Here is a 17,871-nt window from a genome sequence, read left to right as displayed (position 1 = left end):
TCTCCTCCTTGGGGCTTGGTTTAGAGGCAGGGCTTCCGAGAAGGACTCCACCCTTCTCCCTGCAGCGGGATTAATTGCTGCCTTGGCTTCCCACGAGTTCTAGAAAATGAGGCAGACAGTGTAGGGAGAGGGGAGAGGTGGCAGGCCTGTCCGAGCCCTGTGCTGTGTGGCTCGCTGCCCTGGAGCCTCGTTTCCCATTTCTCCCGAGACAGATTTGAATGGCTCTTCTAAGGCAGCCTGAACCCTGCCCAGTTAGAAAAACAGTCACACAAAGAACAGCACTGTGTCTGCCTCCAGCTGCCCCATGGCTGCTGGAGCACGGAACGTCAGACAGGAGCACACTCTGGGTGCAGGGTGTAATTCTAGGCGAGCAGCAGCTCTGCCAGGGCTGGAGGGAAATCCTTTTTTTGCCCTCACAAAAGAAAATGTGTGCCTGGCTGCTCTGGTGCTCATTTTTCAAAATGGGAACTGCAGTCTATGTGTATTTCCTTCTTAAAAAGCTATAACACACAGGCTGGGCAGAGTGGCTCACACCTTTAATCCCAACACATTGGGAGGCCAAGGCAGGAGGATCACTTGCGCCCAGGAGTTCAAGACCAGCCTAGACATTAAAGTGAGCCTCCCGTCTCTACAAAAAATAAAGACATTAGCTGAGCGCAGGGACGCATGCCTGTAGTCCCTGGGAGGCTGAGGCAGGAAGATCACCTGAGCCTGGGTGGTGGAGGCTGCAGTGAGCTGAGATCGCACCACTGCACTCTAGCCTGAGTGAGATCTTGTCTCAAAAAAAAAAAAACAAAAAACTATAACACACATACTAAAAAGTATATACATTTTAATTGTACAACTCAGCTTTTTACAGACTGAACATATCTCTGTAACTAGCCCCCAGGTGAAGAACGAGAACAGGACCCGCCCCCTGCAAAGGCCCCCTCGTGCCCCTTTTCAGATTCTTCTTCCTCTCCCAAGAGTACAAGAGTAACCGCCCCATGAATTCATTTTGCCTATTTCTGACCTTTATTTAAATAGTATCATACAGTGTTCATTTTGTGGCATCTGGCCCCTTTGCTATTTGCGATGCGATAGTTTGTGGTTGGTTTTTGAATGCCTTTATCCTTTCCGTTACCTGAAACAGTTAGTGAAAACCACAGTGGTTTAAAAACCAAAAAAAAAAAAAAAAAAAAAAAAAGAAGAAGAAACATCAGCTATGGAAGATAGGTCATTGTCTGGTAATGGTTTAAGATATGGAGAAGAAGTAACTCGTATTTGGTTGATGTTTCCACTTGGGATTTTCCAGGTTTTGGTGATTTTTGGTAGAAATTATTTACTTTTTGATTTTTATTTAGGGAATCCATTAAGATAATAATTCTGGGGTCTTGAAGGGACATTAACCCTCTTCCTGGGTTTTGGACAAAGCTGGATTGAAGTCATTTTCTCAGAATTTCTGTTTGCCAGAAAGAAAATTGAAGACTTGGGTGAAAAAGAGAGAGGGAGAGATCAATTGAATTTCTTATCTGTTATGTTCTGTTTCTGTTTTAGGTAAAATGTCGGTTCCAGGACCTTACCAGGCGGCCACTGGGCCTTCCTCAGCGCCATCTGCACCTCCATCCTATGAAGAGACAGTGGCTGTTAACAGTTATTACCCCACGCCTCCAGCTCCCATGCCTGGGCCAACTACGGGGCTTGTGACAGGGCCTGATGGGAAGGGCATGAATCCTCCTTCGTATTTTACCCAGGCAGCGCCCATCCCCAATAACAATCCAAGTACGTGTGGCCTCCTAGGCCTCCCTTACCATTCCTTGACCCTCTACCCTGGGAGTCAGGAGAGTGGGAATCAGGAGAGTGACCGAAGTGACTCTGCCAGAGTCTAAGTGAAGTGCCAGTATGTTCCAGTTTTACCCCCTTACCTTGAAATTCCACACACAGTCTTTTTTTTTTTTTTTTTTGAGACGGAGTCTCGCTCTGTCGCCCAGGCTGGAGTGCAGTGGCGCAATCTCCGCTCACTGCAAGCTCCGCCGCTTCCCGGGTTCACGCTGTTCTCCTGCCTCAGCCTCCTAGAAGCTGGGACTACAGGCACCCGCCATCACGCCCGGCTAATTTTTTTTGTATTTTTAGTAGAGACGGGGTTTCACCGTGTTCGCCAGGATGGTCTCAATTTCCTGACCTTGTGATCCGCCAGCCTCGGCCTCCCAAAGTGCTGGGATTACAGGCAGGAGCCACCGCGCCCGGCCACACACAGTCTTTTAGATTCCATGTTGGTGAGGCTCATGGCTTTTCTATAATGAAGTATGGTTTAGGATCTTCCCATGATCATCATATACGAATCATTTGGCATGTCTCACGGAGGCACAACCAACTTTCTTCTGAGAATGGGAGTTTGTGTCTTAAGGGCCCCCACCCTTCCTCCTAAGGTCTGATGCAGAACTTCTGCCCTGAGGCCAGGGCTGAGGTAGGAACAGGGAGAAGAAACTGTCCTGAGCAGTGTGTGATTGTGTTTTCATACCAGCTCACCCTCAACGCAAGTTGCTCTTCCTCTTTTGAGCAACCAGATGGTCCCTGTCCTTGGGTGCTTCCTTCTGCCCAAGTGTGCCCTGGTATGTCACTGCTTCAGTATTACAAGCAGTTCTGGAAGAAATCTTTAGCTCAGAGAGGGGACCCGTGAATCAGACCACCTGGGTTCACATAACCTCCTTGTGCCTCAGCTTCCCCATTTGTAAAACAGGTTTCATCCAGTACCTATTTACAAATATCAGTGGGTTGTTAACATGAAAGGAAGTTCTGTGTGCCAAATACAGAGTACTCATTCGATAAAAGTGAATTCTTATTGTTGTGTTCAAGTTATTTTGACCGCTTGAGCTGGATTCTTAGACCATCCTGTGATCCATAGTTTCTTTTTTTTTTTTTTTTTTTTTTGAGACAGTTTCTTACCATGTTGCCCAGGCTGGAGTGCAGTGGTGCAGTCATGGCTCGCTATAACCTGGGCCTCCTGGGCTCAAGTGATCCTCCCACCTCAGTCTCTGGAATAGCTGAGACTACAGGCATACACCACCACACCTGGCTAGTTTTTAAATTTTTGTAGAAATGGGATCTCACTGTGTTACCAGGCTGATCTTTAACTCCTGAGCTTAAACGATCTTCCCACCTCCCTTGGCCTCCCAAAGTGTTAGAATTATCAGCATGAGCCACAGAGCCTGGCCCAAATAACTTATTTTTGAACCCCAAAAACACTTAATAAAATGTATGAACTGGGTGTGGTGGCTTGTGCCTGTAATCCTAGCTACGGAGGCAGGAGGATCACCTGAGGCCAGGAGTTCCAGATCAGCCTGAGTGACATAGTGAGACATTGTCTCTATGAAAATAAAATTAGTCGAGTGTGATGGCTTGCACCTGTAGTCCCAGCTACTTGAGAGGCAGAGGTGGGAGGATTGCTTGAGCCCAGGAGGTTGATGTTCCAGTGAGCTATGATTATACCCCTGCACTCCAGCCTGGGCAACAGAACAAGACTCTGGCCCCTCCTCAAAAAAAAAATTTCACGTAAGTGCTCAAGTATGATTCAATACTACTTTTCTGGAAGGAGGGTCTTATCTGTGAGTATTACTAAGTTCAGTTAACTCTAGGTAGTAATATTCTCCTAATCCATTTGTTACATAAATGGCATTCTAACAACGTAAAAAGGAACAGAAGGAAGTTGCTTTGACAAAAATATGAGCTTAACAACTGAAGTGCTTAATGATTGTCATCACCCTGGATTCTCTTTTTTTTTTTTGAGATAGAGTTTGTTCTGTTGCCCAAGCTGGAGTGCAGTGGCGTGATCTCAGCTCACTGCAACCTCTGTCTCCCGGGTTCAAATGATTCTCCTGCCTCAGCCTCCCAAGTAGCTGGGACTACAGGCGCGTGCCACCATGCCTGGCTAATTTTTGTCTTTTGAAACAGGGTTTCACCATGTTGGCCAGGCTGGTCTCCTGACCTCTGGTGATTCACCTGCCTCGGCCTCCGAAAGCCAAGGGATTTGCTAGGATTACAGGTGTGAGCCACTGCACCCGGAATGGATTCTCTTCTGATTCTTGTGAATGTTCAAACATGGTTTCACATAGCTTTTTCTTCCGAGCATTATTTCATATTTTCATTTCTTGTATCAACACAGTTCACGAGCTTATTGTCTTATAGAGTAGACCTGCATTTCCTGGCTTGGTAAACTCTACCCTTATCATTGGGTGTCAGAGTTTATCAAAGGGTCTGTGTAAAAAGAGTGGATTGTTTATCGAGGGCTGCTAGGCACAGTGTGAGGCTGGTTAAGATTTATTTATTTATTTTTGAGACTGAATCTCACTTTGTTGCCCAGACTGGAGTGCAGTGGCGCAGTCATGATTGACTGCAGCCTCAATGTCTCAGACTCAAGTGATCCCCTTGACTCACCTCAGCCTCCTGAGTAGCTGGGACTACAGGCATGCACCACCACGCCGGGCTAATTTTTATAGTTTTTTGTAGAGATGAGGTCTTGTCATGTTGCCTAGGCTGATCTCGAACTCCTAGGCTCAAGCAATCCTCCCACCTCGGCCTCCCAAAGTGTTGGGATTATAGACATGAGCCACTGCGCCCGGTCCTCCTGTTTTTTGAGGCTGAATCATATTCTGGTGGATGGAGAAACCTCGCTGTGTTAATTCATTGGTCCATCAATGGACACTTGTGTTCCTTCCCCTTTTGGCTCTCATAGGTAGCCAAATGACGAACGCATGCTATGAACACGGATGTACAATTATAGTATTTGCTGGCATCCCTGCGTTCCTCTCTTTGTCCTGTTGTGAATGCTAGTGGCCTTGTTTCCTGAGCAGCCTGTGTTTGTCCCTCTCCCTTTCATCAGTTACCGTGCAGACGGTCTATGTGCAGCACCCCATCTCCTTTCTGGACCGCCCTGTTCAAATGTGTTGTCCCTCCTGCAACAAGATGATCGTGAGTCAGCTGTCCTATAATGCCGGTGCCCTGACCTGGCTGTCCTGCGGGAGCCTGTGCCTGCTGGGGTGAGTCTGCCTCCCACTTGGCCCCAAGCCCTCCTGCCCTTCTCTCCGGGTGCTGGCGGCGGGGTGGGTTCTCAACCGCACCATGCTTGGCATTCAGGCCAGACATTTGTGTTGGTTTCTTTTGAGATGGAGTCTCACTCTGTCACCCAGGCTGGAGTACAGTGGGGCAGTCTCGGCTCTCTGCAACCCCCACTGCTCAGGTTCAAACGATTCTCCTGCCTCAGCCTCCTGCGTAGCTGGGATTATAGGGGTACACAACCACGCCCAGCTTATTTTTAATAGAGTCGGGGTTTCACCATCTTGGCCAGGCTGGCCTCAAACTCCTGACCTTAGGTGATCTGCACGCCTCGGCCTCCCAAAGTGCTGGGATTACAGGTGTGAGCCACTGTGCCTGGCCTAACACAGTTCTTTCTTTTTTTGTGACGGATTCTCACTCTGTTGCCCAGGCTGGAGTGCAGTGGCGTGATCCCGGCTCACTGTAACCTCTGCTCCCCGGGTTCAAGCGATTGTCCTGCCTCAGCCTCCCTAGTAGCTGGGATTACAAGTGTGCACCGCCACGCCCGGCTAATATTTTGTATTTTTAGTAGAGATAGGGTCTCACCATGTTGGCCAGGCTGGTCTCGAACTCCTGACCTCAGGTGATCTGCCCGCCTCAGCCTGCCAAAGTGCTGGGATTACAGGCATGGGTCACCATGCCTGGCCCAAGACATTTCTTGATTGTAGGGGGTGTCCTGTGCATTGTAGGATATTGAATAGCATCCTTGGCCCCCACTCGCTTGATGCCAGGAGCACTACGCTCCCCACTTCTGACCAAAAATACCCCCTGGGAGGCCAAGTCATCCCTACTGCTCTATCAGTCCCCAGAAATTGGTCTTCCGTCTTTTCTTCTTGCTTATCTGCGCGTGGGGACAAGCTTCACAGCTGCTTCCAGCTGTGTGTAGGGCAATACCCTCAGGGGTTCCTTTTCTTCTAGAATTTCATGACCTAAATAATAATGTTTGCTGGAGCCCGAGGGAAGCTTTAAACAATCTGTGCATTAAAATTCTTCATAGGAATCGCTTCAAAACTTCTTATCCTTTTATGACCCAAAGTATTTTTCCCGTTGCCCATGCGCGGGAATTATGTAAATATTTATGTCTGCACCCAGGGTATTATGTTTAAAGAGATAATAGTTTCTGTTCTGGGAGAAAAATCTGAGGAAACACAATCAATTTTTTGTTTCCCACCAAGCAGGTAAAAGTAGCTTCCTTATTCCTGGCCACGTGAGCCACTCAGAAAACCCCAAGGGGCTCCATTCTTTTCCTTGAAGGAACCGATGTTTGTGACTTTCAGGAGCCTCATGCAACCAACACATTCCTCCACATTGTCCTTTGGTGACTTGAGGTTGAAAAGGAACAATATTTCTCTTCCTAACTTCAGTAAGAGGCTCAGAGTCCCGGAGAGTGTAGTTAACTTCCTCGAGGTCATGTGTTAAATAAGGAAGGAAGGAGACAAAACAGCTTTCTGGGCACCTGATTCCCCCTCTTGCCCACAGGACTCTGCTGTTGTTTTCATTCCATGGGCAGAAAATGCTAAAAAAAAAAAAAAAAAAAAAAAAAAAAGAGTCCATTGCCTCTGGATATTTGTATTAAAACAAATTTTTATCTTTGAAATCAGGGAAAGGACAGAATAGAAACTTCCTTGTTTTGTTTTGTGTGAGACTGAGTCTTGCTGTGTTGCCCAGGCAGGAGTGCAGTGGTACGATCGTAGCTCTCTGCAGCTTTGACCTCCTGGGCTCATGCAATCCTCCCACTTCAGCCTCCTGAGTATCTGGGACCACAGGTGTGTGCCACCATACCCAGCTAGTTAAAAATTTTTTGTGTGTGTGTGTGTGTGGAAGCGGGTGTTTTACTATGCTGCCCAGGCTGGTCTTAAACTCCTGGACCCAAGCAATCCTCCCGCCTTGACCTCCCAAAGTGCTGGAATTATAGAGGAATAGAAACTTACACTGAGTATTGGCCTCTGCCAATCTGGCTTTACAAATTGAGGCAGCCTTTGTTTCCCTCCCTTTGTTCCTTCCTTAAACATGGTAGAGTGGGTTCAAATCCTGCCTCTCACTAGCTGTGTGGCCATGGGCAAATGACTTTACCTCTCTGTGCTTCGGTTCCTCATCTATAGACGGGGGGGCGGGGCAATAAGGCCCACCTCAGGGGCTGCCGAGGATAAAATATATGTGTGTGCTGCCTGGAGCCGTGCCTGCACCTGTAAGCCATAGGTTAGGACTCCTGCTGAACGGACTGACTGCTCTTATTTGAGCTCTGGAAAGCTTAGGCAATAGGAGGAAATTTCTTTCATGAGATAATTTCCTCATCAGAATGTTTCCAAATTTTGCCTTATGTAAACCAGCATCTTCCCGTAAAAGGCTGAGTTTTAACCACGTTTTTGACAAACATTGGTTGTCAGGCTGTCTGACGTTCCTTCCTGTGTGTGCCAATGGTGGATTATGTAGGTTAAGAGTTGTTATTTGGGGAATTCTACTTGGTTGCTGTAAGAAGCAGCCTGTGTATATGGGAAAGAGATCAGTAAGACAGGGGTTGGCAAAACGGCCCTGGAGCCAGGCACCTGTTTGCAGTTTCACAGGAACATAGCCACGCCTATTGGTTTTTGGATTCTCTGTGGCTGTCTTCTCGTTGCAAGGGCAGAGTTGAGTAGTGGCAACAGAGACTCCATGGCTCATCAGGATGAAAGTATCTGGCCGGGTGTGTGGTGGCTTCCACTTGTAATCTCAGCACTTTGGGAGGCGGAGGTGGAAGGATCACTTGAGGCCAGCAGTTCAAGACTAGCCTGCGCAACATAGCAAGACCCCATCTGTACAAAAACAAACAAAGAACAGCAAGAAAAAGACTAAAAGATCTACTATCTGGCCCTTTGCAAAAAAAAGTTCACCAAGCCCATCTAAGACTTTGAAAGATTCCCAAATGACTCAAGATTTGAAAATCATGCTCAAAGGGGGTCTGTCCTTAGGAGGAACCTTGGCGTTGGCTGGCATGTTAATTTCCTAGGGGTGCCATCACGAATTACAACACACCTAGTGTTTAAAACAACAGATATTGACTCTCACAATTCTAGGGGCCAGAAGTGCAAAATCAAAATGTCAGCAGGAGCCGGGTGTGGTGGCTCTCGCCTGTAATCCCAGCACTTGGGGAGGCCAAGGCAGGTGGATCACTTGAGGTCAGGAGTTTGAGACCAGCCTGGCCAACATGGTGAAACCTCATCTCTCCTAAAAATATATAACTTAGCTGGGCGTGGTGGCATGCGCCTGCAGTCCCAGCTACTCAGGAGGCTGAGGCGAGGAGAATTGCTTGAACCCAGGGGGAGGGAGAATTGCTTGAACCCTGGGCAACAGAGCAAGACTCCGTCTCAAAACAAACAAATAAACAAACAAACCAAAAAAAAAAAAAACCCCAAATGTCAGCAGGGCCACGCTCCCTCCTAAGGCTTCAGGGCAGAATGTTTTTTTGCCTCCTCCAGCTTCTGGTAGCTCCAGGTGTTCCTTGGCTTATGGCCTCATCGTTCCAGCCTCTGCCTCTGTCTTCACATGCCCTTCTGCCCTCTCTGAATCTCTGTGTGTCCTCTCCTCTTCTTCTAAGGTCATTGGGTTTTGGGGGTCCACCTGGATAATCCAAGATGATCCCATCTCAAAATTCCTAATTATACTGGCAAAGACCCTTTTTACAAAGAAGGACATGAACATGTTTTTGGCAGCCAGTGTCCATCCTATTGTGGTCAGTAACGTGCTCCACGTGTCTCTCTCCCCTCCCAGGTGCGTAGCGGGCTGCTGCTTCATCCCCTTCTGCGTGGACGCCCTGCAGGACGTGGACCATTACTGTCCCAACTGCAGAGCTCTCCTGGGCACCTACAAGCGTTTGTAGGACTCAGCCAGACATGGAGGGAGCCGGGTGCCGCAGGAAGTCCTTTCCACCTCTCATCAAGCTTCACACCTGGTGGAGGTTCTGCCCTGGTGGTCTCACCTCTCCAGGGGGCCCACCTTCATGTCTTCTTCTGGGGGGAAATGTCGCAAAACTAACAAACCTCCAAACCCCAAAAATTGCTGCTTGGAGTCGTGCATAGGACTTGCAAAGACATTCCCCTTGAGTGTCAGTTCAACGGTTTCCTGCCTCCCTGTGACCCTGAGTCCTCCCATCTAACTGTGATCATTGCCCTCTCCGAGTATCTTCCAGTGATCTGCCATCAGTGGCTCTTTTTTCCTGCCTCCGTGGGCCTTTCTGGTGGCAGTCTCAAACTGAGAAGCCACAGTTGCCTTATTTTTGAGGCTGTTCTGCTCAGAGCTCAGCTGAACCAGCCTTTAGTGCCTACCATTATCTTATCCATCTGTTCCCATCCCTGATGATAAAGATCTTGCCTTATAGACTTTACAGACTTGGCTTTTAGAATCTGTAACTTCAGACTTCATTAGCACACAGATTCACTTTAATTTCCTAATTTTTTTTTTTTTTTAAGTAAAAAGAGGGGCTATTAACACGCAGTACAGACATATCCATGAGGTCATAAATGCATCCTAGAATACCAGGGCTGGATTTTATCACTGCCCTGTGTCCCCTTGTTTCTCTGTGCCAGATCATCAGTGCCCCTTTCCATACAGGGATTTTTTTCTCATAGGGTAATTATATGAACAGTTTTTATGACCTCCTTTTGGTCTGAAATGCTTTTGAACAGAATTTCTTTCTTTTAAAAAAAAAAAAAAAACAGAGACGGGGTCTTACTGTGTTGCCCAGGCTGGTCTCAAACTCCTGGGCTCAAGAGATCCTTCTGCTTTGGCCTCCCGAAGTGCTGGGATTGCAGGCATGAGCTACCGTGTGGGGCCTGAACATAATTTCAAGAGGAGGATTTATAAAACCATTTTCTCTAATCATATGATCGGTGTCATTTTCCCATTTGCCAGTGTAGTCTCACTTAAAAAAAGAAAAGGAAAAGAAATGGATAATTTCATCCGCTGCCTTTACTTGGGGTTCATGTGGTTCTTAAACACCTTCATCATGGAACTCCCAAAGTGGGGTCCCTTTTGGGTTCCTGGTGGTGGGTTTTGGAAGATAAGGGAAAGCACATTTTGAGCATGTCTGGGTACCATGGTGCGGAACACTTGGGAACCAGAGCTGTTTCAGAGGAATCTGAAGTCTGATTTTAGTTTTCAGAGACATGGCTTGTTGTAAAACATCAGAAGACATGATTTCCAGGACTCAAGCAGCAAGCCAGGATTCTAGGTTGGCTGCTGTGTCATCTTTGAAGTCAAGACAAAGCTGGGCTCGACCTTCAAGAGTCCTCGATTTGACAATAATTCAGCTTAGGGAACTCATGTGAATACTACTATGTAAAAATAAAACCTAGACCTTGAGCGAACATCTGTATATTGGTTGAAAATGATAGTGGTAACCATGGATCCCCCTTACTTCATTTGATGTTTGGAAAATTCCAGTAATTATCATTTTTGCAATGAATACGGATACCACATAGTACTTTGGTGTTACCTGCTTTTGAAAAATAAAGTCTTTGGTTCACCCGGTGAACTATTTATGAGTTCTTTTGGTGTGAAGAAAGGGCTCGTGTTGCGTTTCCAGCCATTGCTACAAAGAACCTTTATTTGCTCAGTAACGGTAGAAAATCCTTCCCGATTAAAAACGTCAGACTTGCTGAATATCCTGCAATGTCTAGATGAGCGATGTTGATTTGGGTGGATTTGCTAACGAGTCAGATTTGAACATGAGGCTTTTGGAACCCAATAGGCGTCGTTGATGGCGGCAAGCCATAGCTTTCAAGTTTTAATAAAATGCACAGAAGAGAGCTGTCCTCATTCATTCTCTGAACAAAACATGCTTTGTGAGATGCTAAAAGGAGGGTATTGTAACATGTCAGGAGTATGGATGCCGCCTTCCCCCCTCCTTTGCTACCTGATGATACAGCTTCATTTTGCTAGATGCAAGGAAATAATGTCATCTTGGTGTGGCTTACATTGTCATTTAAACCCTAAATTACAGTCTTGAAAAATTGCTGCTTTCCAGATCTTGATTGTGTAGTTTTGGGGCCATGCATATTTAGCAGTTTGGCTCAGATGGTGGCATATACATGATCTCAAGCTATTATTAATTACACATGCAAAGTCTTCAAAACAAGAGCCCTATTTCAGGATCAGTAAAAACATGTATTACGCGAAACTTTCATGTCAGTTGCCTGGAGTACGAAGCATTCATTGGATATTCCATTTTACTGTTCAAAGTATGGACTTACATATCAAATTAAAAGGCTCTTTTGTTCTGCCGCTGTTTGATGGGGACTTGAGAGTCTCTTGCAAACACTGGTTCACATTCAATTAATGAAAGGGCTTTATACCTGCCTGCTTGGACTGCAAAGAGGAATTTTACCAATCTGAAACCAAAAGTGGCTATTTATCTTATATTCTGTTATGTCCATCTAGGCGAGGTGGCCTTCTAAGAAGTGTTGGTTTGTGTCTTAATGAAATTATTCAGCTACTACATCTCTTGAAGCCAGACTTAAGCATATGATGGATTCCTTGCTGACCACAGCGTTACCCGTGAAGATTTTTTCTCTGGGACAACTGGCTTCCCAGTTGCTAACGAGAACACTTCTGTTGGATACTGAACTATTTATAAACAGGGCTTCATATACTCACACCATTTGGCCTCAGTTTTCTCTCCAGTGAGAGTCTGACGTGTTTGGGATGTTAAAAATCCTTCTCTGACTTTCTGGGCTCAGGATTTCTGTTAGGAGTAAATCTAGACGTTGGAATTTTACTTGCAGAATTCTGATTTGCCTTTTGGTTCGTCGGTCCTCTCCTTCCTGTATGACTGAAATGTTTACAATGAGCCACCTGTATTTTGCAGGCACATGAGTGAATTGGAAGTAGATCTACCAGGGGCCATGAAAGAGACATTAAGAGTAGTTTCGCTTTTTATTTTTTTGAGAGGGAGTCTTGCTCTGTCACTCAGACTAGAGTGCAATGGCATGATCTCAGCTCGCTGCAGCCTCCACTTCCCGGGTTCAAGCGATTCTCCTGCCTCTGCCTCCCGAGTAGCTGGGATTACAGGAACCTGCCACCGTGCCCAACTACTTTTTGTATATTTAGTGGAGATGGGGCTTCACCATGTTAACCAGGCTGGTCTTGAACTCCTGACCTGCCCACTTCAGCCTCCCAAAGTGCTGGGATTACTACAGGAATGAGCCACCGCGCCTGGCATTTTTTTTTAATCTAAATTTTAAATAAGATTCTGGAGCTCAGATTAAAATGAAAAAATAAATGAATAGCTCACCACCAAGTATAGAGTCTAGTGCACGTAACCATGTACTAACCACCTTGTAACTGCTCTCTGCAGTATTAAAAAGATGTTCTCTCAATTAATTACCTTTTCTCCTTCTCTTTCCCTTTCTGTTCCTTTTTTTTCTTTTCTTGTTTTCTTTTGAGATGGAGCCTCACTCTTTTGCCCAGGCTGGAGTGCAATGGCACAATCTCGGCTCACTGCAACCTCCACCTCCAGGGCTTAAGTGATTCTCATGCCTCAGCCTCCTGAGTAGCTTGCACTACAGGTGCGCTCCCTCCTGCCTCGCTAATTTTTGTATTTTTAGTAGAGACGGGGTTTCGTCATGTTGGCCAGGCTGGTCTCAAACTCCTGACCTCAAGTGATGTGCCTGCCTCGGCTTCCCAAAGTGCTAGGATTACAGACGTGAGCCACCATGCCTGGCCTCAGCATTTAAGTTTTCTTAAAGCTCTTAGTACTGCAGTGCCTCTTAAGTGATCTTGGCCTGTTTCCCAAATGTGCAAAATCAATTTAATGGGTTCGTCAAAAGTCACAGTGCATTACTCATAATAGATCTGAGTATTATCTGTAAAACTTTTGGATATATAGGTGTGTGTGTTTGGGGGCGGGGTCACGGTGTAAAGTAAGTGTGAAGGGTAACATCTGGAAGCCTCTGGTTGGTGTCTGTGGATTTCACGTTGTTTATTATTGATTAACTCCTGCTCTGTCGCAGGCATTGGGGTGGAAAGCGCGACCCTGCCTAGGAAGAGTGAACAGTGGGTTTAGCGCTGCCCCGCCAACATTTCTTCCTCTTTCCTCTTCCCTCCTTCCTTCTTTCTGTCTAAAATTCACCTAGTGTTAAAGTACGTAATCAGGTGGCTTTTAGTGCATTCACAGTACTGTGTAACCATCACTTCTACCTAGTTCCAAAACATTTTCGTCAGCCCAAAATAATGCCCCAAACCCATTAACAGTCACTCCCCATTCCCTCCTCCCCACAACCCCTGGCACCCATCAGTCTGCATTCTGTCTGGATTTACCTATAGTGGGTATACTATATCAATGGAATTGTAGAATACGTGATCTTTGCATCTGGCATCTTTTGCTGAACATCATGTTTTCAAGGTTCATCCACATGGTGACGTGGACCAGCGGTTCATTCCTTCTTGTGGATGAATATACTCCATTGTGTGGATAGACCACAATTGGTTAATCCACTCATCCTTCGATGAACGTCTGTGTTATTTCTACCTTTTGGCTATTGTGAATAATGCCGCTGAGAACATTTGTTTACAGGCATATGTTTACAGACATGTTTTCAGTTCCTTTGGTTGTATACCTAGGAATGCAATTGCTGGGTTATAGGGTAATTCTACCTGTATGGTTCATTGATTAATTGATTAAGACCAAGTCTCACTCTGTCACCCAGGCTGGAGCACAGTGGCGTGATCTCAGCTCCCTGCAACTTCCACCTCCCGGGTTCAAGCAATCCTCCTGCCTCAGCCTCCTAAGTAGCTGGGACTACAAGTGCATGTCACCATGCCTGGCTTATTTTTTGTGGAGACGGTGTCTCACTATGTTGCCCAGGCTGGTCTCGAAGTCCTGGGTTCAAGCCATCTGCTTGCCTCAGCCTCCTGAGTAGCTGGGATTACAAGCACACGCCACTACACTCAGCTAATTTTAAAATTTTTTGTAGAGTTGGGGTCTTCTGTATTGCCCAGACTGGTCTCAAACTCCTGGGCTTAAGTGATCCTCCTGCCTTGGCCTCCCAAAGTGCTGGGATTACAGGCATGAGCCACTGTGCTTGGCCTTCCTGTTTTCACTGAAGGTCTTTCTTTGTGCTTGCATTGGTTTGCCTTTCCCTGCATTAGCTGTTTGTCTAAGTAAATGGCCTCCTGATTTTATGTTCTGCCTGCCTTCTGTCTTAAAGTCTGTTTTTTTTTTTTTTTTGAGACGGAGTCTTGCTCTGTCGCCCAGGCTGGAGTGCAGTGGTCGGATCTCAGCTCACTGCAAGCTCCGCCTCCCGGTTTTACGCCATTCTCCTGCCTCAGCCTCCCGAGTAGCTGGGACTACAGGCGCCCGCCACCTCGCCTGGCTAGTTTTTTGTATTTTTTTTTAGTAGAGACGGGGTTTTACCGTGTTAGCCAGGATGATCTCGATCTCCTGACCTCGTGATCCACCTGTCTTGGCCTCCCAAAGTGCTGGGATTACAGGCTTGAGCCACCGCGCCCGGCCTAAAAGTCTTAAATCAATTCAGGCCTTTATCAGTGACCAGATAGTGTCCACATGTGTATATGTGAGAGGTGGTGGTCTGGGTGTTTCTATAGGGGTGCGTGTGTGTGTGTGTGTGTGTGTTGGGGGCTGTGTGTGTGGGGGATATGTAGGAGTGTGTCTGTGTATATGTGGGTGTGTCTGTGGGTGTTTGTTGGAGGGTCTAGGTGTCTGTCATGTGTGTGAGCTGGGCTCCGGGTGTCTCCGTAGCTGTCTGTGAGTGTCTGGCCCTGTGTGTATGTGCATCCACATGTGCATGTGTCTCTGGGTGTGTGGAGCGTAAGGGGAAAGGGCTGAGCTGGCTGGAGCTGTGCTGGCCTGGAAGCCTTCAGTACTCCAGGAGCCCTGCAAGGACTTTCAGGCCAACCACCCCCAGGGGGGAAGATAAATGACTGTTGCCTCGCTGATCTCAGGGACTAAAGGGTAGGAACGATTGTTCCTTCTGTTGTTATACAGTGTTGGGGACCATGCCTGGCCTCCTGACCTTGTCAGTCACGGCTGTGTCCGGCTGCTGGTGGATGATTCCAGATGGGAAAGATTTTTACTGAATCTTGTAAAACAGGGCCAGGGCCACTATCCTGAGACTCCACGGCTGTACATTAGAATCCCCTGGGGGAGGCTGGGTGTGGTGGCTCATGCCTGTAATCCCAGCACTTTGGGGAGGCTAAGGCAGGATGATTGCTGGAGCCCCGGAATTAAAGACCAGTCTGGGCAACATAGTGAGACCTCGTCTCTACAAAAATAAAAATTAAGTTTGAGCATGGTGGCTCACGCCAGTAATCCCAGCAGTTTGGGAGGCCAAGGCGGGTGGATCACCTAAGGTCGGGAATTCGAGACCAGCCTGACCAACATGGAGAAACCCTGTCTCTACTAAAATACAAAATTAGCCAGGTGTGGTGGCACAGGCCTGTAATCCCATCTACTCAGGAGGCTGAGGCAGGAGAATGGCTTGAACCCAGGAGGCAGAGGTTGCAGTGAGCTGACATTGCACCATTGAACTCCAGCCTGGGCAACAAGAGCAAAACTCTGTCTCTAAATAAATAAATAAATAAATATTAGCTGGGCATGGTGGGGTGTGCCTGTGGTCCCAGCTGCTCCGGAGGCTGAGGTAGGAGGATGACTTGAACCCAGGAGTTCAAGGCTGCAGTAAGCCGTGATCGCACCACTGCTCTCTGGCCTGAGCAACAGAGTGAGGCCCTTGCTCTAAAAAAAAAAAAAAAAAAAAAAAAAAAATGAAAAAACAATCCCCTGGGGGAGAATTTAAAAGGCTCCATGCCCAGGCCATGCCCCAGATCAACTGGATTAGGAACTCTCAAGATGCCACGAGGCATCAGTGCCGACCTGTCCCGGGGCACAGCCATACTGGGGCCACAAGAAGCCTTTAATTGTATCATTGTTTTCATAAGAGGGAAAAATGCCTGCATATAATAATGAATCCAGCCTGGATTATATTTCTCTTTATACCAACACAGTCATAAAATACATGTTCAAATACATTTTTATGGAGGAAGTAGCCCACTGACGTGCTAACGCTGCCCCGATCAGCCTGCGGCTGCAGTGTGGCCCCAGGACACTGACCTGGCTTGGGGGTTGGTGTGAGTGTGTGAGGCTCCATCACTGATGCTGTGGTCCCTAGGGCCTCTGTTCATTCAGTAAGTGCTTATTGGGTGTGTAACATGTTCCCAGGATACAGCAGCAAATAGGAGAGTCCGGCTCCTTGCTCTTGGGGAATTTAAACTGAAACGTCATCATGTTACGCTTGCTTTGCATATTATGATAACCTGATCTTGCATATAAATGCTTCCTCAACTACTGCGTCCACCAATCCTGCCAAGAACTCTTCTAGATAAAAAGGAAAAACACTATCATTTTACAAGTAAAAGAACGGAGGCGTGGAATGAGTGTGATTTACACACGGCTGCCACGCAATTCATAACAGAGCAACTTCTTCTGGTCCTAAAATTCACCTTGGGCTTGTTAAAAATACAGATTCCCAAGCTACATGCCTGGAGATTCAGATTCGGAAGGCTTGGGAGGGGGCCCAGGAATCTGCATTTTTAAGAAAAGGCAGGGTGTCTGTAGTCCCAGCCACTTGGGAGACTGAGGTGGGAGGATTGCTTGAGCCTAGAAGTTAGAGGCTGCAGTGAGCTATGACTGTGTTACTGCACTCCTGCCTGGGCAACATAGGGAGACCTCATCTCTTCAAAAAGAGTAAAAGAGAGAGCAGGAAAGAAAGAGAATGAGAAAGAGAAAGAAAGAGAATGAGAAAGAGAAAGAAAGAGAATGAGAAAGAAGGAGTGCCTAGGTGTTTCCTAAGGGCAGGCAAGGTTGAGAAATGCTGTTCCATGTGGCCTGGGATCAGATCAGCCAGAGAGAAGGAACTGAAATGAGGGTTCTTGACCTTGGTACTTGACCTTGGGCCAGATCGTTCCTTGTTCTGAGTCCATCCTGTGCATTGGAGGATGTTTAGCAGCATCCCTGGCCTCTACCCAGAGATAGATGCCAGTAGCAGTCCTCAGTTGTGACAATAAAAAATATTAATACTCCAGGCCGGGCGCGGTGGCTCACTCCTGTAATCCCAGCACTTTGGGAGGCCAAGGCAGGTGGATCACCTGAGGTCAGGAGTTCGAGACCAGCCAAGCCAACATGGTGAAACCCCATCTCTACTAAAAATACAAAAATTATCTGGGCGTAGTGGCAAGCGACTGCAATTCCAGCTACTCGGGAGGCTGAACGAAGGAGAATCACTTGAACCAGGGGGCAGAGGTTGCGATGAGCCGAGATCGTGCCACTGCACTCCAGCTTGGGCGAAAAAGCGAAACTGTCTCAAGAAAAAAAAAAAAAAAAAAAAAAACCCGAAAAACTCCAGACATCACTAAATGTCTCTGGAGGAACAAAATCAAATCACCCCATTGAGAACACCTGGGCAAAGTGCTTGGGTCAAAGGAAACATTGCCCGTGTTTGGGGATCGGGTGTCTCTCACTGACCCAAACATGGTTAAAATACGCCAATTTCCATAAAAAGGAATGCAGCAGTAACATATACCACAGTGTGGATGAGCCTCGGGAACGTTATGCCATGGGAAAGAAGCCAGACAGAAAAGGTCACCTGTTATATGATTCCGTTTATATGAAATATGCAGAATAGGTGATCCATAGATACAGATGACAAATTGGTGATTGTCAGGGGCTGGGAAGAGGGAAGGATGGAAAGTCACTGCTTCATGAATCTGGGGTCTCCTTTGGGAGTGAGGAAAATGTTTTGCAGGCCAGGCATG

The 17,871-nt window shown here is 46.9% G+C and overlaps 1 protein-coding gene across 9 annotated transcripts in view; it reads left to right on the top strand.

The window, feature by feature from the left end:
* Positions 1-10,579, top strand: part of LITAF (lipopolysaccharide induced TNF factor) — a 79,967-nt gene extending 69,388 nt beyond the window's left edge. For all 9 annotated transcript variants that reach the window (XM_045382260.2, XM_045382262.2, XM_005591266.4 and 6 more), the window contains 3 exons: positions 1,537-1,761; positions 4,859-5,015; positions 8,818-10,579. In XM_045382260.2, coding sequence (XP_045238195.1) covers positions 1,542-1,761; positions 4,859-5,015; positions 8,818-8,926 — 486 coding nt within the window. In that variant the 5' untranslated portion in view covers positions 1,537-1,541 and the 3' untranslated portion in view covers positions 8,927-10,579. The remainder of the gene's footprint in view (positions 1-1,536; positions 1,762-4,858; positions 5,016-8,817) is intronic.
* Positions 10,580-17,871: the final 7,292 nt, after the last annotated feature.

Source organism: Macaca fascicularis, chromosome 20 (assembly GCF_037993035.2).
Source record: "Macaca fascicularis isolate 582-1 chromosome 20, T2T-MFA8v1.1".
Lineage (NCBI taxonomy): Eukaryota > Metazoa > Chordata > Mammalia > Primates > Cercopithecidae > Macaca > Macaca fascicularis.
The sequence above is the reverse complement of the archived record's forward strand: the minus strand, read 5'-3'. Positions and strand labels throughout refer to the sequence as shown.